At 37.5% G+C, this 23,779-nt stretch overlaps 1 protein-coding gene across 1 annotated transcript in view; it reads right to left on the bottom strand.

Annotated features, from left to right (window-relative positions):
* Positions 1–557: 557 nt before the first annotated feature.
* GABRR3 (gamma-aminobutyric acid type A receptor subunit rho3) overlaps positions 558–23,779 on the bottom strand; it is a 47,127-nt gene continuing 23,905 nt past the window's right edge. The window contains 6 exon segments of the mRNA XM_088794106.1: positions 558–943; positions 5,307–5,503; positions 12,204–12,356; positions 20,166–20,220; positions 20,222–20,307; positions 21,335–21,417. Coding sequence (XP_088650232.1) covers positions 641–943; positions 5,307–5,503; positions 12,204–12,356; positions 20,166–20,220; positions 20,222–20,307; positions 21,335–21,417 — 877 coding nt within the window. The 3' untranslated portion in view covers positions 558–640.

Genomic DNA, 23,779 nt, shown 5'->3' with positions numbered 1-23,779 from the left:
TAAAAGATGCTCTTATTGAAGTGTGACATATTAATTTAACATTCAGATGGGAAGACTGAATGAAGTTTACAGTTTTTGTCTCCCCTTGGACTCGACAAGATATGAAACTTATTAGTGACATAAGATAAAAGATTTGAGATGGGAGAGGGAGACTCTCGATGGGAGTGTCAGCTGTGTGAGTGTCAGCTGTGTGAGTGTCAGCTGTGTGAGTGTCTATGGGACCACCGTCAGGCTGATGTTCTTCCTCAGAGGATTCGGCTGTTAGGCCATTTGGCACTTGGCTAGCACTAAGGGACAAACTGTCCTTGCATTATTGTCGTGGTCCAGTGTTATTCCTAAGTTAAATACAGTAATTTTACATTTAGAAAGCATGGAGGGTCCAGATGAAACAGTCACAAAGCTCTTCCCTATGAAAATTGTTTTTCTGTAATATACAGGCCTGCGACTCTTCTTATTTATGAAGTCAAATTCTCCTACGTCCTTAAACTCTCCTAGATGTAAGTCAGTCAACTTTCAAATCTTTTTTAGGCCAGGAGACACTGGCTGACTCAGTCCAATTTATATTCAAGAGTTGTTTATTTTTGTCATTGTTCAATATACTCTGACTCCAAAACAAGTTTTATGCATTGGGAATTCCTCTTCACACATACACACCCCAGTAAAACAAATTAAATATAATATACACAATGGGAAATAAAATCCTGGAGTAAGTGTCAATGACGTGGTTGTTCTCCAGAATGACTCTACCAACATGGCCTCCTCGGGATTTTCTTCTCTTTATCTGAGCGGAATCTGCCCTGGGGCTGCCAGTGAATTTTCCGCAAATAGAGTCCTTTTCTGAGTGGAGAGAAAGGGAAGTCTGATTCATGTCAATCTCGCTGTCATGATAACAACCATGAAAGGCCATAGCTTGAACTGCACGAATATTGTAGATTCCAGAAATCTGATAAAAAGACTTTTGTTAGTAAGTCATGAATATGGTTTTATGAATAGGAATTATAGTAAAGATCTAAACAATCAGGTTTTCAGAATAGTTTCAATTAATGCTAAGAATGTTTTGCTTATTTTAAAGAATAAAATTCTAGTTTTGCTTCTTGTGTCTAACTAAAAGTTATTTTAAATAATCAGTGGAAAACATTATCGTGGAGATCCATTTTTAATAGGTATTTAACAAGGCTTATAGTTATTTCCATAGAGATATTTGACCATTATACACACAAATGTTACAAAACTACATTGTCAATATTTTCTGATTTAGAAAAAAAAAGTCTGACAGACTTTTATACTCAATGCGTGTTTCCCCAGAAAGAAACAGTTTCAAGTTTTTCCCTTTGTTTCTGAGTAGTATGAAATGTTTGGCATAAGTTTTGTGACATGGAATTGAACATGATTTATCAGAAGAGCAGTCTAAGCCAATTGGATTTGCTTTTCACTGTATTTTTCCTCTTTAGAGAAAACATAGCAGTTTGCCCAGTTAGTGTGTTTTTTTGTCCAAAAACAGAACAATATCATCTGGGGATCCATTTATGCTCAAATTTGCGCTGTGGGTAGGGGGTGACTTTTGGCTGTTCTTTTAAAATGCAAATTAGCCAAACCTTCCCATTTTTGCTGAAAAGTACCTATAAATGATGCTAACAACCCAATTAAACAAACTTGAAATTGACTTATTTCAAGGAGTGGATTATCAATGCTTTCTGGCTCCAGTGCCTGATTGAATCTAAACTACCATTTCCCTTTAAGTTTTCACTCTGAGGGAGATAGTGGTTCTCACTAGTACAGAGCTGTGTCTATGAAGCAGCTGTACTAATTGCTTTCTGAGAAAACAAAATCACTTCTTGATCTATAGGGAAATTAAGAAATGAAGAAGTATGAACTGGCTACTATTGGATGAAATTATTCAGAATTCAAATTGGAGGCAGGAGAGTAAATTCTGCCAAAATGTGTATTTGGTTCATAGTGATTTAAAAACTGACTGTTTTACTAAATTCAAAAGACATGGAGACTAGAAATAATTCAGACACAGAAAGGCAAATACCAGATGATTTCACTTATATGTGGAATCTAAAGAACAAAATAAATGAACAAACAAAACTGAAACAGACCCCTAGATACAGAGAACAAACTGATGGTTCCCAGATGAGAGGGAGGTTGAAGAGCTGGGTGAAAAAGGTGAAGGAATTAAGAAGTACAAATCGGCAATTACAAAATCATCACTATAGGGGATATAGTCAACAGCATTGTAATAACTGTATATGGTGTCAGGTGGGTGTAAGACTTATCAGGGGGATCATTTTGTAAGTTATATAAATGCCTAACCACTATGCTGTACACCTGAAAATAATATAATATTGAATTTCAACTGTAATTGAAAAAAGTCTATCTTTTATATTCAACCTCCCCAAAAAAACCCCAAATTAAAAAAAAAAAAAAGACATGGAGACTACGTATTCTGTGTAGTCAGTAAACTAACTAGGGCAAGTTATGTTGTCCCTTTTTGTTTTAATTTCCATAATAAAATGAAAATGGACAAAATACACATGAAATTAGATCAAGACTGAATAACTAACCTCAGATGGCCAAAAATAACATTAATAATATATTCAAATCTGGATCTGAAGATAGAATATCTACCGTTTCTCCAAAAATAAGACCTAGCCGGAAAATCAGCCCTAATGCATATTTTGGAGCAAAATTAATATAAGACCCAGTATTATTATATTATGTTATATTATATTATATTATATTATATTATATTATATTATATTATATTATATTATATTAAAGACCCGGTCTTATAGTAAAATAAGACCGGGTCTTATATTAATTTTTGCTCCAAAAGATTCATTAGAGCTGATTGTCTGGCTAGGTCTTATTTTCAGGGAAACACGGTAATGACAGCTACATATTGTTTTTTAATAGAACATGCCAAGTGGTGAACACCTTGAGTTTGATGTGGTCAGGGCACTAATCTCAGTAAGAACTACACATTTGTGTAGCACTTTGTAGTTTGCAAAAGTTTCAGGCTTATTTAGTATATCATTTGAGCCTCGTAGGTAAAGAGGTAAAGAGGGAAGAATTCTATAATTTTGCAAATGCAGAATGAAGTTTAGGAGACATAACCTGGAAACAAAGCTAGGAAGTGGTAGAGTTAGGTTTGTCATCACTTCTTCTGACACCAAATCTTGTGTTCTTTCATTTGCCTCACAATTATATGAATGTCAGGTAGGGTATTTCTTTGAGATAATTGCACCTTTAAAGGAGGATGTTTAGAAAAGTGGTTTCCAGAAGCTGGAGGAGTGGGGGGAAATGGGGGAGTGTAATGGGTACAGAATCTCAGTTTTTCAAGATTAAAAATTTCTGGAGATTGGTTGCCTAATAATGTAAATATTCTTAACAGTATTTAACTGTACACTTAAAAAGGGTTAAGATGGTAAGTTCTATGTTACAGGTACTTTTACTACAATTAAAAACAAAAAATAATTTTAAAAATGGATAATGCTAATTAACCCAAAATAATCTCGTCCTAGTGATACAGAGGAACATGAAGATTGTGTACAACCCCATGAAGTTAAAAAAAGAAATCCAGGTAGGGTTAACCTATGTGTTGTGTGGCAGGCTGGGGCAAGGAGACATATTTTAAAGTCAAAGGTCTAGATGGGTCAAAATTACTTCAGTACCTCTTCCTTAGGTTAACCACTCCCCACATAAAAACAAAACAAAACAAGAACAATAAATTCATTCCCTTGTGACACACTTCTCTGTCACCTTTCATTTCACAGATGACCTAAATCACTGTGGAAGAAATAGATCAGCAGCATTTGGGGCTCTTTAGAAATGCAGACTCTCAGGTCCCACCCCCAACCTACTGAATGAAAACTGTGACTAGTCCCAGGTGATGTGTACACAGTCATTACTGCATACTTGTCTATACCCTTCTGGTTTACTCACACCTGCATAGCAGTCACTATGGGGTACATACGTGACAGGGACACACTATCACATACAAAAGAAATGGAAGCATCTGCAATAAAGCAAAAGCAGCTCCTATTATAGCTTTGACTCAAAGGGTATACAATAAAAGAATGAAGTTAGCATTGTAGGAGAACTGAATTGCAATTGCAGCTCTGTTGGCTGTGAATCTTTAGGCAAATCACTTTACTTCTCTAAAACTCTACCTCTTTATTTTTAAAATAGAGATCACCTCTGCAAGACCTATATGAGGGTTCAGTTGGAAAAGAAGATATAAAAATATTCTGAAGAGTATGAAATGCTCTCACTAAAAGTGTAAAAATATAAAATAATGTACTGTTTTGGGTATGTATAAATGCTAATATAAGAATTTCTTAAGTCAATGTGAATATATTACATTAAACTTACGTGTCTATATCTATATCTATATAGCTATATCTATATCTATCTATCATCTATCTATCTATCTATCTATCTATCTATCTATCTATCTATCTGTCTGTCTATACACACACACACACACACACACACACACACACACATAAGGTTGGACAGTTAAGTGCGTACTCATCCTAGAAAAAGTGCAACATACCTCATTGCTGAATATCACTACAGTCACCTTTGAAGTACTCCCCTTGGGAAGTTATGCACCAATGTCAGTGCCTAGTCCACCCTTCAAAGCAATTTTGGAACTCTTTTTCTGGAATGGCCATCAGAGCTATCGTCATATTACCCTTGATGTCCTGAATATTATCAAAATGTCTTCCTTTCAATATTTCCTTCATCTTTGGGTAAAGAAAGAAATAATTGGGGGCCAGATCAGGTGAATAGGGAGGGTGTTCCAATACAGTTATTTGTTTACTGGCTAAAAACTCCCTCACAGACAGTGCCGTGTGAGCTGGGGCATTGTTGTGATGCAAGAGTCATGAATTGTTGGCGAAAAGTTCAGGTCGTCTAACTTTTTTATGCAGCCTTTTCAGCACTTCCAAATAGTAAACTTGGTTAATTGTTTGTCCAGTTGGTACAAGTTCATAATGAATAATCCTTCTGATATCAAAAAAAGGTTAGTAACATCGTTGCATCAAGTTTGGGAACTTGTCAGACCTCGTATACACAGAGAAGGTGCCAAAAATATATATACACATTTTAAAAAAGAAAAAAAACTGTATTAAAATTGTAATACTCAATCTATACTGATAACAAATGAGGAATACAAGTCATGTGTATACATTTTTTGGCACCCCCAGTAGAGAGAGAGAGAGAGAGAGAGAGAGAGAGAGAGAGAGAGAGAGAGAGAGAATAGAGAGAGAGATCTGCTAATCAAAGCAAGGCAGTACCTTCCCTGTTTTCCTCAGTTGCTTCTGTTCTTCCACTGTGGTGAGGTAGTTCACGGCTGCATACTCAATGATTGACAGGAACACAAAGAGGGAGCTGACCCCCAGGTACACATCCACGGCCGTGATGTAGGACAGCTGGGGCATGGAGGCAGTCATGCCAGAGATGATGGTGGACATGGTGAGCATCATGGTGATTCCTGCCATTGGAGAATAAAGACATTCTCAATGACATAACCATTTGGTTCCAGGATCTGCTGCAGGATTACACCAGGGGACACATTTTCAGAACAATATCAATCTGGTGACCAAAGGGTAGTGCTGGGAAGGAATCTCTGCCTGTGAATCTAGCTCACATCTTGAGCCTAAGCAAGAAGCTCTCCTTGGATTTCTCTTTCTACCTCTTTTTCTTGTCCTCCACCCATTGTCCGTAATGTTCCCTTCCCTCCATCTAAAAGACTTCACAGTCAGACATGTCTTTCAGGACCCAGTGCTTCTCACCCTCAGGCTATCTTCTGCTAACCACCCCAAAAAGGTAAAAGTATACTCGATTTTGAAATAGTTTTCTAGGATAGAAATCCCAAAATCATTATTACTACTGTTCCCTATCGTTTCACAACTTTTAGTGTTAAGAAATTGTCTTAGTGTTCTCCTTTAATCTTTCATTCTTTGAGGAGTGATCTTTATAGCATGAAAGATTGCTGTTCTCCATATTTTTCTTTCATGTACCATTACTTACAAGTCATCATTATTGCTATACTTTGTCCCCTGTTACAGAAGCTACAGTTCAACTGAGATTCAGAATGGAAGTGTGCCAGAGGATGCTTGGTTGTGTAGGTATTTACTAAGCAACTGCTCAATGCCAGTTACTTTTCTCTCCTATCCCTCCTTCCCTCCCTCCCTTCTCCTCTTGTCTTCCATCTCCTCCCTCTTTCTTCTCTTCCTTTCTGATTGCCTTCTCTTTCCCTTTCCTTTTTCTTCTCTTTCTTTCCCTTCTTTATTCTCTGGCCTGAGCATCCGTGGTGAGAGATTTGGGTTCTGGGGGACAATAGAGAAAGAAGTGACTCTGAGATTTCCTTAATAAAATGTTGGCCTTTGGGAGGGCTATTCTGTGTCTACACTAATTTCTCAGAGGGTTGCTGCCAAAGTACTGCCTGGAGAGAAAGTACAGTATTGTAAATATTTGAAAGGTACGCTGGCTGGCATGGTTTTATTTCTTCACTTCCCACCAGGGAGGTGCAAATGGAATCCTTAATGATTTTTATAAGTTGTGAGGACATTTTAATGTCAACAAACAGAGTCCTGAACAGCAGGAAGAGCACCGTGATTTACTCCTAAATGCACAGACACAGCATGTGGACAGCTTTCACCAATGCATTTCTACCCTCTCCACAATAACTCTGCTCATCGAAGGGAGGCCCATATCAAAGACAATGACAGCTCGACAGAGCTATTCAATTTCAAATGAATTTTTTCCAGTTGTGTGATCAATACCAACAGAATCTGGCAATTTGACAGTCACCATGGGAGGGCCCGGCCCTGGAATCTCACCTTCGCACTGATGTGGACTCCAGAAAAAGAAAGCTAACTGCTGTTCTAGCTCTTACCATTACACACAGGCCCCTGTCTCACTGGGTTTCAGGTTTCTCTAATGCAGGAAAGGGGTGATATCCACAATTTGCATATTAGCAGATGTTGTTTGCATTCCTTGCTACATAAACTTGGAGATGTGAAATTTTTATTAACGTTACAGATGTTTGCTTGGCTGAGATCAAGATTATTAAATAAAACTTGCTTCCTTTTATGGAAGGCTTCCTCTCCGCAAACTTAGATAAATATTATTAGCCACATGTTGCAGAAAAGCAAGATGAGCTGAGAGTGGCTAAATAATTAGTCTGAGTTTTGGCAGGAGCAGGATTGAAGCCTTTCTCTCTGAGCGTAGAACCCGTTTCTTACCTGCAGACATGCTGCCTCTAGTTCTGGACCTGTAAAGAGAATTTCCTTTTGTTTTTAAGATTATAAACCAATCTCTACAGATGGAGCATCTCTGAGACAAGATGCTATAAAATTGAGTGTAGAATTATCTCAGGAAGCATGAAGGTACTTTGTGCTTTTCAACAGGCCAAAAGTCTTACTCTCTTCTGAATTTCACTGGTAAAACTGAATAAATCCTAAACTCATGTTCCTATTTAGAACATGAGTTTAACTTACATCATTAGTCCAAAATTTTAAAATGCCTTCTCTTACTCATTTTCTAAGACATGGAAGATAGAACTTGATTCTTTTTTCAATGGACAGTAACGTGGAGCTTAATGGACAAAATAAAGATTTAGAAAGAACACAATAGTTTACAAAGTAGATAGGCCTTGTCATGTATTTTAAATTGATGACTGTTGGACCAATAAAAGGAAACTGCATTATCTGTATTTGCCAGAGAGCAATAAATAATCAGCTATTTTCTTTAAAAGGGTGCTTAGTCCAACTAATATAATACATATAGCTTTATTTATTTTGAAACCAGCGTACTAGATTTTCCTTGTTTAAAATGAGCAGTTAGAAAGAAATAGAGAATGGGAGGAGGAATTGTTAAGTACCAGGAGAAAAGGATGACAAAACTGAAATATATATTCCTCAAGCAGTAGAACTTGGAGTCAAGGAGTATTACAGTTACCTTAAACACATTATGTCTTTTTAACATTCTGGTTGATGAAATGAGAGTATACATATATAAAGTGTACACACACACACACACACACACACACACACACAAGGTCTGACAATTAAGTTTGCGAACTTGTTGCAACGATGTTGCTAACCTTATTTGATATCAGAGGGATTATTCATTATGAATTTGTACCAATTGGACAAACTTAACCAAGTTTACTATTCGGAAGTGCTGAAAAGGCTGCGTGAAAAGTTAGATGACCTGAATTTTTCGCCAACAATTCATGGTTCTTGCATCACAACAATGCACCAGCTCACATGGCACTGTCTGTGAGGGAGTTTTTAGCCAGGAAACAAATAACTGTATTGGAACACCCTCCCTACTCACCTGATCTGACCCCCAATGATTTCTTTCTTTATCCAAAGATAAAGGAAATATTGAAAGGAAGACATTTTGAAGACATTCAGGACATCAAGGGTAATATAACGATTGGCCATTCCAGAAAAGGAGTTCCAAAATTGCTTTGAAGAGTGGACTAGGCACTGGCGTTAGTGCATAGCTTCCCAAGAGGAGTACTTTGAAGGTGACCATAGTGATATTCAGCAATGAGGTATGTAGCACTTTTTCTAGGATGAGCTTGCGAACTTAATTGTCTGACCTTCATATGTATGTATATAAAGCCCTTCTGCTTACAAAGTACGGTGCCTGTCTTGACCAAAAGCAATCAGGCAATCGAGTTGTGAGCAGAACATTGGGAAGGATTTTAATGAGAACACCACTTTTACTGGAAAGAAAAACTGACAAAGTATAGTTGTTCACATTTGGGTAACCAGTAGACATTTCCTCAAAACTGAGTAAAGTAAACCTATCTCTTGAAGTAAAACAACTTGGTATTTGTTGCTAAATGATAAAATTTGAGCTTCCAAGCCAAAACTAGAATGATGTTAAACTTGTATCCAAGTTTATGAGCTTGAAAGCTTCCCACCACTCAAAAACTTTTTTATGAGATTAGTGGTGATATTAGTGAATGGGATTTTTTTATATTGTATAATGAATTCTGTCAAAATTGGGAAGATCTGTATAACTCAGTGCACCAATATTTTCCAAATGACCAATGCATGGGTAAAAAAATTTAGTCAAAGTGCAAAATAGATCAATGGATTTTAATCTAATAGATTAGATAAAATTTATTGATATGGTTTCAGATTCCACATTGCAACTAACCTTTAAGAAACTGTCAATTGCTGAGTTTTGATGCAATGTCAAGGAAGACTATGCACAATTACCTGAAAACGCTATAAAATATGATTCTTTTGTCCAATGCCAAGTCTGGCATATCTGAGTGAGGCCAGACTTCTTCCTATATTTCAACTAAAACCTATTACAACAGTTCGAATGAAGAAGCAGAGGTGAGAAGCCAGCTGCCCTCCACAAGCCAAATGTTAAAGGTTTGCAAAAATGAAAAACAATGCCACACTTCTCACTAATTTTTTTTGTCTTAGAAAAAAACAAAGGGGTGGGGGGTGGGAGGTGAGGGTAAGGGGGATCAAATATATGGTGATGGAAGGAGAACTGACTCTGGGTGGTGAACACACAATGGGATTTATAGATGATGTAATACAGAATTGTACACCTGAAATCTATGTAATTTTACTAACAATTGTCACCCCAATAAATTTAAAAAATGAAAAAAATAAAAAAAACAATTGTTTTTCATATATGATAACTTGTAATGAGTTTAGTATTGCTATTTTTAAATAGATTATTACATATTTTCAAAAATTCTATTTTAATAGCAACCTGACTAATAATGATAAATATAACCCACAAAACAAAAGCTCTCTGGGGTCCTTCATAATTTTTAAAGTATAAATGGATCCTAAGACTAGAGTTTGAGAACCGCTGCCAAAGTGTAAGGAGGAAATTGTGGGTGCAAATATGAAAGACTGAACAAATTGGGGGCCCTGAATAGAACGAGGAAAGTCAAGAAAATAAGTGGGATTTGGGCGACGGGGAAAGAGTAATGTTCAGTTTTGAATGTGCTGAGTGGCTGTAGACCTGAAAGTAAAATTCAGCAGGTCGCTGGAAATACCTATCTGGAACTTGAGAGAAAGATTTAAGATAAGGACATAGATTTGGGATTTATTTCATAAGGACAGTAATTGGAAGTAAGGAGCTTGTTTCATTTGATGAGAGAATCAAAAATGCAAAAAACTTTGAGAATTTACCCATACTTAACAAATGGAAGGAAGAAGTAAAAAGTGGGAAAGAGAAATGAAAGAAAGGTCTGAAGAAGGAGAAAAAGTAGGCTAGTGCAGAGTAATGAAAACAAATGTATTGTTTGTTGGTTTGGTTGGTTTCTTCAAAAACTATGGGCCAGGCATCAGCCTAGGCAGTTGACATGAATGCTCCCGTTTAATTCTCACAGTGGCCTTTAGAAGACAGTATTAATAGACTCATTTTGCAGATGAAGAAGATGAAGCTGGGCTCTTGCCACTATACTTTGTTCTGAATTTGGAGAGTTACACTTAATCATGTAAAATGCTTCACAGAAAGTGAAGAAGAGCAACATCTGAGAAAATGCAAATGGGATAGACAGATGGTCTGAGGGAGCTGCCACAGAAATGGGTAGCCCAGCATTTGGGAAGAGTGAGTAAAGCAGAGGGCAAAATATCTTGGAAAAAACCTGAGTGTGGTAGGAAGCAAAAGCCTGAGAGGATAGCAGTGTTGGAATACTGCAGTTCTCTTTATTACAAAAAGGGGTTGGGGGGAGGACACACTTCTGATTTGTATGTTATTTTACATTAATATGCATAGCAATTTCCTGACCTTGGATCAAATGTAGATGCAAGAAGCACAGAATTTCAGGGACAACTTAAATGCATTTCAGTGTTCTCCATTCTCCCCAATCTCCCCTGGAACCAGCTTTTATTGCTGTCATTTTCAAAGTTTAAGAGCTAAGCAGTCAGATTCAGGAATCGGATTGAAAATCATGTTCATAAATAGTTAGAGACAGAATACCTTTTTCATCCTGTCTCAAGAGCCAGAAATGAGTCTGTAGTCTTCTATTCCGTCTGTGCTGTCCAACTGCCATACTTAAGTCAGGGCATTGCAGCTCTGATGTGAAGTAATAGCCACAGTAATTGAATTATTCATTCAGATGGTGTTTTTTCCCTTGAAGATATTCAAGTCTTAAATGCTTATAGGTTGAAGCTTTCAATAGGGGAAAGAGGTGAACAAATTATTAATATTAATGACAATTTATGTCTTTCAAATGATCTTTTGAAGTATGCATATAATTTGTGAACATTAACTTAGAAATCACCCTTTCGGGGATGAATTGTGTGGTAATTACAATGATTGTGAACCACTTATAACAATCTTCTCTCTAGATAGAGTACTATAGGTGAAAGAATAAAAAGCAATCAAAATGAGGGAGTTCTGCCCTGAACCAGCCAAGAAGGCAAGTGGGATTGACTCTGGGGTTCTCATTAAGTCACATGCCATCTAAGTGCTTAGCACCTTCCACTTCGTAAGGACTCACTAACAGCTAAGTGGGTCTGAAATGGTTCTCACAAAGCAGTCTGTGTGACAGTGGCATATAACATGTCAGATGGAGTAGATAATGACACCAGTGCGGAGACTTAATGAGCTGACGTCTCTCCACCTGAAATCTCTTGCCAACTAAAGTGCCACAATACCTAAAATTCCACTGTGGTTCATTCTGACTTTGTCAATTAGGTTAAGCCCCGATTTCTGACTGGAACTCAGGTTTCCAAATTCAACCTCTCCCCTCCCCGAGAAGTAATTTATTAAGACACCAAAAGTACAGTGTGAATTAGTTTGAAGTTCTTTCTTCTATGATGTAAGTGTTTGTCAAACAAAGTGAAATGGACTTGGGCAAGGGATAGGGAGGTTTCCCTGAAAGGGAGAAGAGATAGGTTTGTAAAGGGAGGCTCTTTATGCTTCATAATCTCACCCTCTCTCTTAACTACCATCCAGCAGTTGGCCGGTTGGTGCAGACTTCATACCCACTGTCTGGGTTCCCAAGGAAAGGGTTCAATTATGATGTGCCCTTGAAGCTGTGAAGATAAACACTGTAAGCCGAGTGCACAGGAGTAACTACCCCTACTAAGCCTTCCCTCTCTTTTCCTCTCCACTTATCACCCCTTTTTATTTACCTTCCTTGACTTTTCTCCCATATTAACATTTCACAAAGGTGTGGAAAGACTTACCTAGGGAAACTCTTGCGGGAGCAGCTCTTCAGTCAATCCAAAATGAAACCCATGACAGTATCACCATCAACACAGCTGGGAAATAAGTTTGCAGCATGACGAAGAAAATATGCCTCCTTAGTACAAAGTTGATAAAAAGTCTATTGTACCAACCTGGGATAAAAAGGTAGTTTTTATTAGAACAGGCTTCTTCATGGAAACACCACACTTAGTGAAATGACCTGCTTCTTTAGACTCCAAGCTCTTAGGAAACATGGAACTTAACACACTCACACTTGTTTACCCAGCACCAGCATAGGACTTTGGTCTGGTACTTCATCAATATTTGTTGAATGAACTGAACTACAGTCTGTTTAATTATGTGACTCAGAGATCCCCCTTAAATCTCATATCTGTTGTTCAGGGATGAAAGCTAATTACATTTTGTGGGATGACCTTTAAAGACCTTTCTCCAAAATATATTGTGTTGGAGTGTTTCTGCATGTGGGCAAGTCTTCAATACGTGACCAATGAGTGCATGCAATAGCCAACAAATCATGTATTAGCTATAACAAATGAAATGAAATATTTTATCTGAAGGAAAAGATTCATAGTAGCTACTAGGTCATTGGATTCCAAGTTCAGATCTAGACAGCTAGAAATTCAACAAGAGGGTGGGGTCAAGAAGTATCCTTTAACTGTTTTTATTATTTCAAAGTTTCATGGGCACCATTATTTATCTATGATAAATTTGCAACAACAAAAAATGTAACCAAACGGTGATGTTTCTTTGCTTCTTGTTAGAATTATATAAATTCATGTTGGTAATATTAATTCATGCTGATCAAAAGCACCATTTGTGGCCATGTCCACACACATATTTGGTTCAGGTTTCCCTTTTCTCATTGACTGTGAGGAACCATCTATAGGACTTCCCTGAGTGCCATTCTCTAGTAACCACATACTAGATTCTATATAACACCTTACCCTTGCTTTTCATGTTTCTTTCTCACACATTTCTAATTCATATTATCTTGCTTTATTTCATAATAACTGTGATGTCAATCTTATTAAATCTTTACTAAAATTAGGCATTGAAGAATGAAATACAAAAATAAAAATGAATTTTTTATGAATAAGTGCTCAGATTAATTTTTCTATGATAAATGCAGTGTACTTTGAGACAAAATTATTCAAAACACCAGGCTTATAGGTTAAAAATTATAAAACAAAATCATAGGTGTTGCAAAGTTAGAGAATCATTCTATTAGTCTCAGGAGTAATTTGTTAGGAAACCCAAGATGGCAAACTTATGAAATGGATCAGGTCAATATTTAGGCATTAAACCCAAGTCATACACCCAGCCAACCCACACTGAGTTGGCGGAGTACTCCTAGTATTCTATTCTCAGTTAAGTGCTGATTATCTTTCTCTTCCCTACCTGTCCTGAGGATCTCTCTCACTATCAGTTGACATATGTTTCAATAATATCAAATAATTTCATTAGCAAGGGTAATAAAAGATATATTACAGAGCACATTCTAAAGTCAAAATATGCATTACATTTTAAGCTATTCATTATCTCAAATTATCCATGTCACAGGCCCACTTTGATAATGTGTGAATTTAAGAATTTTAATTATGGCTGTAGAGGAGAATAATTGCATCTCTGATGTTATACCTTCATATAATTATTGTGGATTAAAAGAGATAAGGAAAAACTGTGAAAGGACTTCATAAAGGAAGATACTATTAATGTATATGGTTTTAAGTCTTGAAATAAATTTAGGTAACAAGGTCCTTTTCATGAATAAATTTCTGAATATTTAAAAAAAATTTTTCTGAGGGGAGAACCAACTAGGAGAAACATTGCTCTGTCTTGTGGTTCTCCAGGGAAGGGGAGACTAGGGTGGTATTGTGGTTGAAGCTGTAGGCCAGGAAGAGCTCCCTTTACCAACCAGGAAAGGTGGTGCTGCATTGGAAAGATGTGGATTCCTCATTATGGGTAGTGAAATAAAGAGTCTGGCTCCAGTTTTCACATTTAACTCCTGATACCTCTCTAGCTTCACTTCCCCTTCCTCCCACACCTGTGCAAGTTAATAAGAAAGCTAGGTGCTCCCTCTTTTGATGCCCAATATGAAACAGTGCAGGCCCTGCCCTGTGCAAGGGTACCCTCACCCTCTAACAATGAGAAAACCCCAAGCCAGTCGCCACATATTGCCACCCCAGCTTTTTTATTTTTTGTTTCCATTTTCATTAAATATCTTTTTCCATTCCTTTACTTTCAGTCTGTGTGTGTCTTTTGATATGAAGTGATATTCTTGTAAGCAGCATATGTATAGGTCTTGTGTTCTTAACCATTCAGCCACCTTATGTCTTGATTGAGCACTTAATCCATTTACATTCAAAGTAATTATTGATAGATATGTAGTTAATTTCCATTTTATTATTCATATTATTCATTTATTTTTAATCTTAAAGAAGTCCCTTTAACATTCCTTGTAATGCTGGTTTGGAGGTGATGAACATTTTTTGCTTTGTCTTGTCTGGAAGCTCTTTATCTGTCCTTCAATTCTAAATGATAGCTTTGCTGGGTATAGTAATCTTGGATTTAGTTCCATGTTTTTCATCACTTTGAATATTTTGTGCCAATCTCTTCTGGCCTGCAAAGTTTCTGTTGAGAAAACAGCTGACAGTTTTATGGGAGCTCCTTTGCAGGTAATCAACTGCTTTTCTTTTGCTGCTTTTAAGATTCTTTGTCTTTAACCTTTGGCATTTTAATTATAATGTGTCTTGGTGTGGGCCTCTTTGGGTTCATCTTGTTTGGAACTCTCTTCGCTTCCTGGGCTTGTATGTCTATTTCTTTCACCAGGTTAGGGAGGTTTTCTGTCATTATTTCTTCAAATAGGTTTTCAATTCCTTGCTCTCTCTCTCCTCCTTCTGGAACTCCTATCCTATGATGTGAATGTTGTTATGCTTGTTGTTGTCCCAGAGTCCCCTTAAATTATCCTACGGTTTTTGGATTCATTTTGCTTTTTGCTTTTATGATTGGGTATTTTCTGCTACTTTGTCATCTAAATCACTGATTTGATCCTGTGCTTCATCTAATGTACTGTTGATTTCATTTCAGTTATTATATTCTTCATTTCTGACTGTTCTTTTTTTATTGTTTCTATCTCCATTTTTATATTTCATATCTCTCTGTTGAAGTTCTCACTGAGATCATTGAGCATCCTTATAACTAGTGTTTTGAACTCTGCATCTAGTAGGTTGCTTATCTCCATTTGTTTAGTTCTTTTTTTTCTGGATCTTTAGTCTATTCTTTCATTTGTGACATGTTTCTTTGCCTCACCATTTTGGCTGCCTCCCTGTGTTTGCTTTTATGTGTTAGGTAGGGCTGCTATGTCTGCTGGTCTTAGTAGAGTGGCTTTATGTAATGGGTGTACTGTGGGACCCAGTGGTGCAGTCTCCCTGGTCACTAGAACCAGGTGCTTCAGGTGTGTCTGTGTATGGATTGTATGTGCCCTCCTATTATAGTGGAGCCTTGGTTTCTGTTTCCACATCACTGGGAAGGGTTGACCCTCAAGCTGATTGGTTATGAGGACTGGCTGTGACTACAGTGGAGTAGCCATTGTGCAGAGGTTGACCCTACAGAGTAGGAGTCACTTTAGCAGGGCTCTGGTGTCTATCCAGTTGGCTCTTTGGGTGTGTCATCTGTGGAAGCAGCCAGGTGATATTCTGGCCAGGTCCAAAGCTGGGCACTGGGTGTGTTGGCCTTGGGGCCTCCTGGTAAAGTTCCCATAGCAGGCCAAGTTTATCTGCAGCCTGTGCCCTGCCCAGGACCACTTGGCATAAGCCACAAAGCAATCCACAGGTGGTTACCACCTGCACTGGGCTTGGAGGTTCTTTGAGATGCCAAGCATTAAACCAAGAGCAGCTGCCACTAGTGCTGAGCTTGGAGCTGCTCTGCAAGAGATGTGTGGCATGCCAAGGTCAGATACTACTTGTTTGAGGTTGTGAACCTTCGAGAGATTTTAGGAAAGTCTGTAGCATGAGCTAAAACAGGCTGTTTTTATGGAAAAGCCAGTGAAAGTGGCTTGGGTATGCCCAAAAGTTGGGTGAGGTGAGGTCTCAGGGAATCACCAGGGTGGGGCAAGTAGTGTTGGCCAGGTTGCTGGAGACTCAGATATGGCAGCCGCCTGTGTCAGCACACTGGGAAGGGTGGGGCTCAACAAAGAAACAGTGGATTCTGCCAGCACTTCTATCTGAGAAAGCTGCCCCTCTAGCCCTTACTCTGAAGCCAGACAACTCAGTTTTCCCCTGTATGTCCCTGGCTTCTTTTGAGCTGCTGTCCCAGCACTGGAGCTCAGAGTGAGTGAGTCCATCAGTGAGTAAATCAGTGTGTGGGCCCTTTAAGAGAAACACCTGGGATTTCAGCAAAACTCTGTCTCACTCAGCCACAATTTCCACTGGTTTTCACAGCAGAAGTTATGGAGACTTCTTTTCCATGCATGGAACTCTGGGCTGGGAGCCTGGTGTGGACTGAGACCCCTCACTTCTCTGGGAAGTGGAGGTACCTCCACAGCTGAGATATCTCTCCTGGGTTTTAATGGTCACACACAGGTGTGGGACCATCCTGTTCCACGTCTCTGCCCCTCCTGCCAGTCTCGAGGTGGCTTCTTCTGTGTGTTCTTAATTGCAGGATTTTGGCTCAGCTAGACTTCAGGTGTTTTTCAATGATGGTTGTTCTGTATCTTAGTTGTAATTTTGATGTGGTCATGGGAGGAAGTGAGCAGAGCATTTACCTACTCTGACATCTTTTCCAGTAATCCTGTTTATGATTTTCTTAACATTTTCCTTTCTCTAGCTTATTTTGTTTTAAGAAAACAGTATATAATACATATAATGTACAAAATATGCATTAATCAATTTTTTATGTTATCAGTAAGGCTTCTGGTCAACAGTAGGCTTTTAGTAATTAAGTTTTGGGGGGTCTTTATGCAGATTTTGACTGCATGGGTGAAGTATCTCTATACCGTGTTGTTCAAGGTAAAGTATATAACTATACTCTTGTAACCAGAGTCAGAAGCATAGTTTTTATTGTCTGTAGAGCTGATTTGGAAATGGTGTTGATGGTGGTTGTTGTCATGATAGGAATGAATATAAAACATAAGAAAAAATTTTGATGAAGCTAATATGTTTAATACTAATTTGAGAAAAACAATTGAGTTTAGCTCTCAGGAGACTACATTTAATAATTCATGAATAATGTGTGGCAGAACTATCACATACTTGTGAACTAAAATAAATTTCTAAATGTTGAGCCTTCTGAAACCTAAGAAATAATTATTAAATTGATATTTGCATACAACTTCCAAAATGATTAACTCTTATATTTTTTCATAATCTTAGAGCCCATTTTAATCTTTCTCATTTAAAAATGTGTATATTATAATGAATTTAAAAATATAAAAGTGTTGAAATAAAATTGATAATTTCTTCAATGTATACCCACTTCTCAGAGGCATCTATTGTTCATCTTTATATACATTAAAATATATATGTATTTGTATATGTATAAATTCTTTTTAAAATAATGAATATTTTCCTATAACTTGGTTTTTTAAAAATTCAATTTATTTTGTATAACTATTAATGCTACACAAACCACATATATTTGAATCTAATTCTTTTGTTTTCATTTAAAAAAAACAAAATGCTATTTCTTAAAAATGTAAGTATACTGGAATGTTAAGAATTTCTAGAGCATTTAAAAACACTTAAAATCTTCTTTCTGTGCAGTGTATTTTTCAATGCAAATATTTTGTCTTTCTTTAGTCAGACTCTAAAACATGACCAGAAGAAGATAATAAATCAACTAGTGTTGGTCCTTCTTGGTGGGGCTCCAAAAGTCTGACAAGTATACCTAAAGAGACAGCAGAGCCAACGTAATGGCTTATTGGTGAAGTGAGAATTTGGAAGTGAAGTTTAACCTCTTCTTTTGAAGAAGATAGTGGATATGTATTAATGGATACTTATGTTTCAAAATCTGAAGAAATGTTATTGCCATTATTATTATATATGTTGTATATATTATGTACAGGAAAGAATTCTCTTGGATTTCTATGCTTCATACAGATCACATTTTAATAACATCAAACACATTGCAAAGTCCTATTCACAATTTATCAGGTGCTGAAGTTATTTTGTCATAACAAAAATAAAATGGAAAAAGCTATAAATTGTACTTTAATATGTATCATTGTTCATTGCATGCATTCTTTTGTTTAAACACTGAAATAATTTAGGACTAAGCTTTAAAAATCCTGATTAAAAACATATGCATATTCATTTAGATTGAGAAGACAAAGAAAGAAATCAAGGAGAAAGAGGAAGAGCAGAAAATATTTCAAAATAATAACATAGTTATCTTTATGAGGTGGAATTACAAAGGCTTTTTCTTTAAACTTTTCTAATTTTTTTTCCAAATAATCTATCATTTATTCATTCATTCAACAATAGCCATTGAGCATCTACCATGTGCCATGGATATACAAATGTGCAAAACATATAACTTGGTAACTTATGAAACCAGTAAAGCAAATAAGCATTATTATAATTGTTGGCATCATCTGCTGAATCTCAAGCAATGTAGATGAATAATGAAGCGAAATAGAGCATTTATTCAGGATCTAAGTAACTGAATGGCTGTTGGTTCTAAAAGTCCTTTAGCTTCTCTGATATAAATTTTGGTGTCTCTCTTAATGATGCAGGCTTTTAGATAACAACTCAATACTCCTCTCCCAGGACTAAGGACAGAGTAGAGCACCTTTGGGGAGAAAAGTCACCACTATCAAAGCAGAAAGGGTATGAGGATTCTAGCCAGGGCAGCTCTGAACCCTAGGGGCAACTGTTGACACACTTTCTGGCTTGAGAGTGACTTAAAGAATCTAAAATGGTAACTTATAGGGGTCTGCCTGAAATCACCCAGAATTCTAATAATCAGAGAAGAAGAGGTTACTTCTAAATTGAGTTAACAGGCATCAAAAATAATTTAAAAGAGTACCTTAGATAAATGCTGCCAAACCAAAAATATGTCTGTTATAGTAAAGAGGCCCAATTTCAAATAGATTTTCTGTTTGGGGCAATGATATACATGATTGATTCATTCATTCAGCTAATATTTTTTGAGCACTGGTCATGTGCCAGACACATTCCAGGGGCTGGAGAAGAAATGGTGAACAAGGCAGACAGATTCCTCACCTTTTTTCTAGTTTGGCACTCAGACAATAAAGAGGTAAATAAACATGTATTTCAGGTAGTGGAAAGAGCTGTGAAGACAAATGCAGAAAAGGAATGGTATGGAAAGAGGCCTGTTTTGGATGGGATGGTTAGGAAAACACTCTTTGAGGAGATGGTATTTGAACAAAGCCCTGAGTGAAATGAGGGAGCTGGTCATGAGAAGATTGGGAGAAAAGCACTCCGGGCAGAGGGAGGAAATGGCCAGAGCAGAAGCCCTGCAGATGGAATGGGATGGGTGTGTTGAAAAACAAGCAAGGAGGTCAGTATGGGGAGAGCAGAATGTTGTGGAGGGTCAGGGGTAGTGGGTGAAGTCAGAAATAGATGAAGGAGGGCCTTGTGGGTCAGGTTGAGAAGCCTGAATTTTGTTATGTGTGATGGAAAAACATTGGAGGTTTTTGAACAGAAGAGAATTGTGATCTTTATGTTGTCAAAATATCACTCTGTCTGCTGTATTTAGAGTAGTCTGCAGGGACCAAGAGTGGAAGCAAGGCATCTAGTTAAAAGCAGCTACACGAGGAAAGAAATGGTGTAATGGAAAGGTGGAGGTGGCTGCCTGTAAAAGAAGGATGATGTTATTGGCCAAATGTGACCCTTGTTGGGATTCAGATCTCTTCACATGTTGCTTTGCAAACAGCAGACGAGCAATAAATGCTTATGACTTGTCCACATAAAATAGTTTACCTGTGCTGCTATAGAAGATAAATCCACTGGATGCACTGAACTCCTCAATGGAGAACTTGAGAAAGGGAAATATGCTGATCGGTATTTAAGGACTTGCTCCCATGTTTCCAGTACAGCATGAGATCCTCTTCATTGTAGGCATCTAAAACAAGAAAATAATATTCTTAGAATAAGCTCTTGTGAGCTCCATGAAGTCTATAATCATGTTTTATACATCTCTGTATCCCCAGTACCTGATGCAATGACATGTACATATTAGGTGCTAAAAAATATTTGCCAATACTCATACCTACCACACACACAAAAAAGTCTCCAAAAATTAGACTCTGATGATTGGCATAGTGTGGAGGCTTTTCTTGTGCTCACATGATGAGTTAAAACTCCCCAAATAGCTGCTCCCATATCTGTGAGTGTGGAGTGATGTCACAAGCCTGACCCCAGGTCTTTAGGCCCCTTTGGTTTTGTAGATCTCGTGGATGAAATTCCAAAATGAGCTGAGATCGTACAATTTTCTTCTAAAATCAAATAGTGTTATAGAATGTTACTGATGAAATTTGGGGAGGAGCATGCCTGTAGCAAACATCCATTGAGATTCCCCACATTTTAGCCTCATTATGAAAAATTGCATTTCGCTTTTAAGATTTCTTGTCAAGAATAGCTGATGAGTCAAAGTGATTGACAAGGAGCTGGCTCAGATGCCCTTTGACAGAGCTTTCATTAGGGGTCTAGGTCTAGAGCTGGGCTTTTCTGGGGAAACCAAGTACACTTAATGGAAGATTGTGACTCATATGGAAACATGAATTCTAGACCTACCCAAATTTTGGAAAGTCTGTGTCACTCTACATTAATAACATTAGCAAGAATATACCTTTATAGGGAGCTGTTCCTTTATAGCCATTGTGGAAACTGCAAATATGTAATTATCAAAGCATTTTTCCCCCTGAATCTTCTCATTTGAGAGACAATTTGCCATCATCCTTAGCAAAACAAACAAACAAACAAACAAACAAAAAACAAAACAAAACAAAGCTACATGTTTTGGATACATATATTTAACTTATACCAACGTTTTAAAATCCTTGTTAAACAAACACATGGTTATTTACATGCAAGTTTGTGATGGTATATTCAGATCACGTGTATATACTCCATCAGGAAGTAGGACTTACAGCTTTCCAGTTCAAGGGAACAATTTTGAGTGTCAAGAGGAAACCTGCTGAAATCTATAAAGCACATGGCTGAAACAGTTATCCTATAAAAAGGACAAGAAAAAGAAAACTGCAGATCACTTAACCATATGGCCAAATAAGCATGCAATAGCACAGCTCTTTTACTGTTTGCTTGTTTTGTGTGCCTTTCAAGAATAATGCAAAACAGGCATTGCCATCTTCTGTCCAAATAATGTATAAGGAAGCAGACCCAGGAAGGTGGGTGATTTGCTTAAAACACAGAGTTATTGAGTGGATTCCTGCCCTAATAATTGCTTTTGATCTCACCATTTTCTGGTCAGCTCCCTTGATACAGAGGGTGCCAAAAAATGTATACACATTTTAAGAAAGGAAAAAACTGTACTAAAATTGTAATACTCAATATGCACCGATAACAAAAGATGACTACAAGTCATATGTGTACATTATTTTGTCACTCCCGGTATTTTCTGGCTCTGAAGTCTTCAGAAAAACACACTTCAAAGTAAGAATACTTTTAAATAGATTTAAATATGTTCTGCTTTTGGAAGATCCAAACTAAAATAGTTTCTAGTAATAAAGGGCTCGGATGGTGATAATAAAAAATCTATGGGTAAAGGTTTCTCTCACAAAGCAAGTTTACTTGAAATTCTCTTTCCAGGAGTGAAGAAAAAGCCCAGAGCATTTTAAGTTATAGATTTATGTGCACAATACATAATTCAAGTACTATTAAGTTGAAAGGCTTGCATACTGATGAGGATTGTTTTTTCAAACTTTTATATCCTTCTAGATTTTCCTGAGGCTGCTGTACCTCAAAGTAGAAACTCTGGTACCCACAATCGCAGACCTGAGGTCCATAAAAGGCCCCCGAGCAAGTCTGCAAAAAACACAGGCAACAGCTGCCGCTACCCATGGTGGCCCCAAGTTAATCAGAGAAGTAGAACTATTTTATCTTCCGTAGGTTGAATTCTACTGTCAATAGTCATGGAGCAAAATGCCATGCCAGGGAGGTGTCTGGATGACTTTGGGTCGCAAAACCTACTCACTTTGGCACATTCCTAGTACTTTAAAGTGTGAAGGGACCTCTGAAGTCTTTGAGTCTATCTCCTTCATAGTACATGTGAATAAATGAACAACCAAGGAGGTCAGCTGGGTACTTGTCAAAGAGCAGTAAGGAAGACTTTTTTGAAGACGACTACTATGATGGGTTTTTTAAATAAGGGATAGCAATTGGGCTCAACTCCAAATATAACAAGGAAAAGTGGGAATTTATAGTCAAGGAGCAGCATGGGGGTCAGTGGATAGAAAATTATTCAGAGGAAACATCAGGGATAAGGGGAGGTTCTAGCTAAATGGACCTAACAGGATTCTTGCTGAAGGCAGGTCAGGGTGATCAGACATCATCTGGGGGATGATGGAAGATGAAGAACCTGATCAGATACTGAGGATGGGAGATCTGGCTAAACGGATTTTTCAGAGACAATCACAGAAGCTCAATGTTAGGGTCTAGGTTAAGAGACAGTTCAGAGGAGGCTGAGTACAGTTTGGTACCAGAACCAAGCCTGGAACCATGTGACATGGCTCTGGGTTTGGACTGGCTTGGCTCTCAGCTGGAATAGCTGTGCAGACAACTATTTTGTGTTCTCCTGTGTTCAGGGATTCCCCAAAACCACTCTCAAATTCAATGATTAGCTAGAAGGACTCACAGAACTCATCCAAACTGTTATATTAACAGTTAAATTTTATTGCAATAAAAGGATACAGATTAAAATTAGCAATGGAAAAGGTACACAGGGCAGGGTCCAAGGTAGACCAGGAATAAGTTTCCACTTGTCCTGTTCTAGTAGAGTTACATGGACAGTGCTTAATTCTAGCAATGATGTGTGACAACATGCATGGAATATTGCCAACCAGCAAAGCCACTGAGCTGTGGGTCCAAAGAACTGATTAAGGATTGGTCACGTAATCTGACTTTAATCTCTAGCTTCAGATCCAGAAGTAGCATCACATGCCACTGTGCGGCTCAAGGCCCCATCATAAATCATATTGACAATCTGGTGTGGCCCAAGGCCACAAAGACACTCTTATCTGACAGGATATTCCAAGGCCATGGCAGTTACCTTCCAGGAGCTAGGCAAGGGCTCAGTCTTTCTTTGGAATGTGCATGCTATGGAAAATTGAATGAGTTAATTCTTTAATGGATATCCCTTCACCAAAATAATTAAGTTAAAACAGTTTGTTCTTGGCCACTTGCTGCCATTCTGCTTCTGATTGCTACCGTGTTTCCCTGAAAATAAGACCTAGATGGAAAATCAGCTCTAATGCATCTTTTGGAGCAAAAATTAATATAAGATCTGGTCTTATTATATTATATCATATTATATTAATTATATCAATTATCTCACATTATATCATATTATTATATTA

Source organism: Rhinolophus sinicus, chromosome 17, assembly GCF_057876585.1.
Source record: "Rhinolophus sinicus isolate RSI-liver-muscle chromosome 17, RSI-T2T, whole genome shotgun sequence".
NCBI lineage: Eukaryota > Metazoa > Chordata > Mammalia > Chiroptera > Rhinolophidae > Rhinolophus > Rhinolophus sinicus.
Note: the sequence above shows the minus strand (reverse complement) of the source record. Positions and strands in the feature narration are given on the sequence as shown.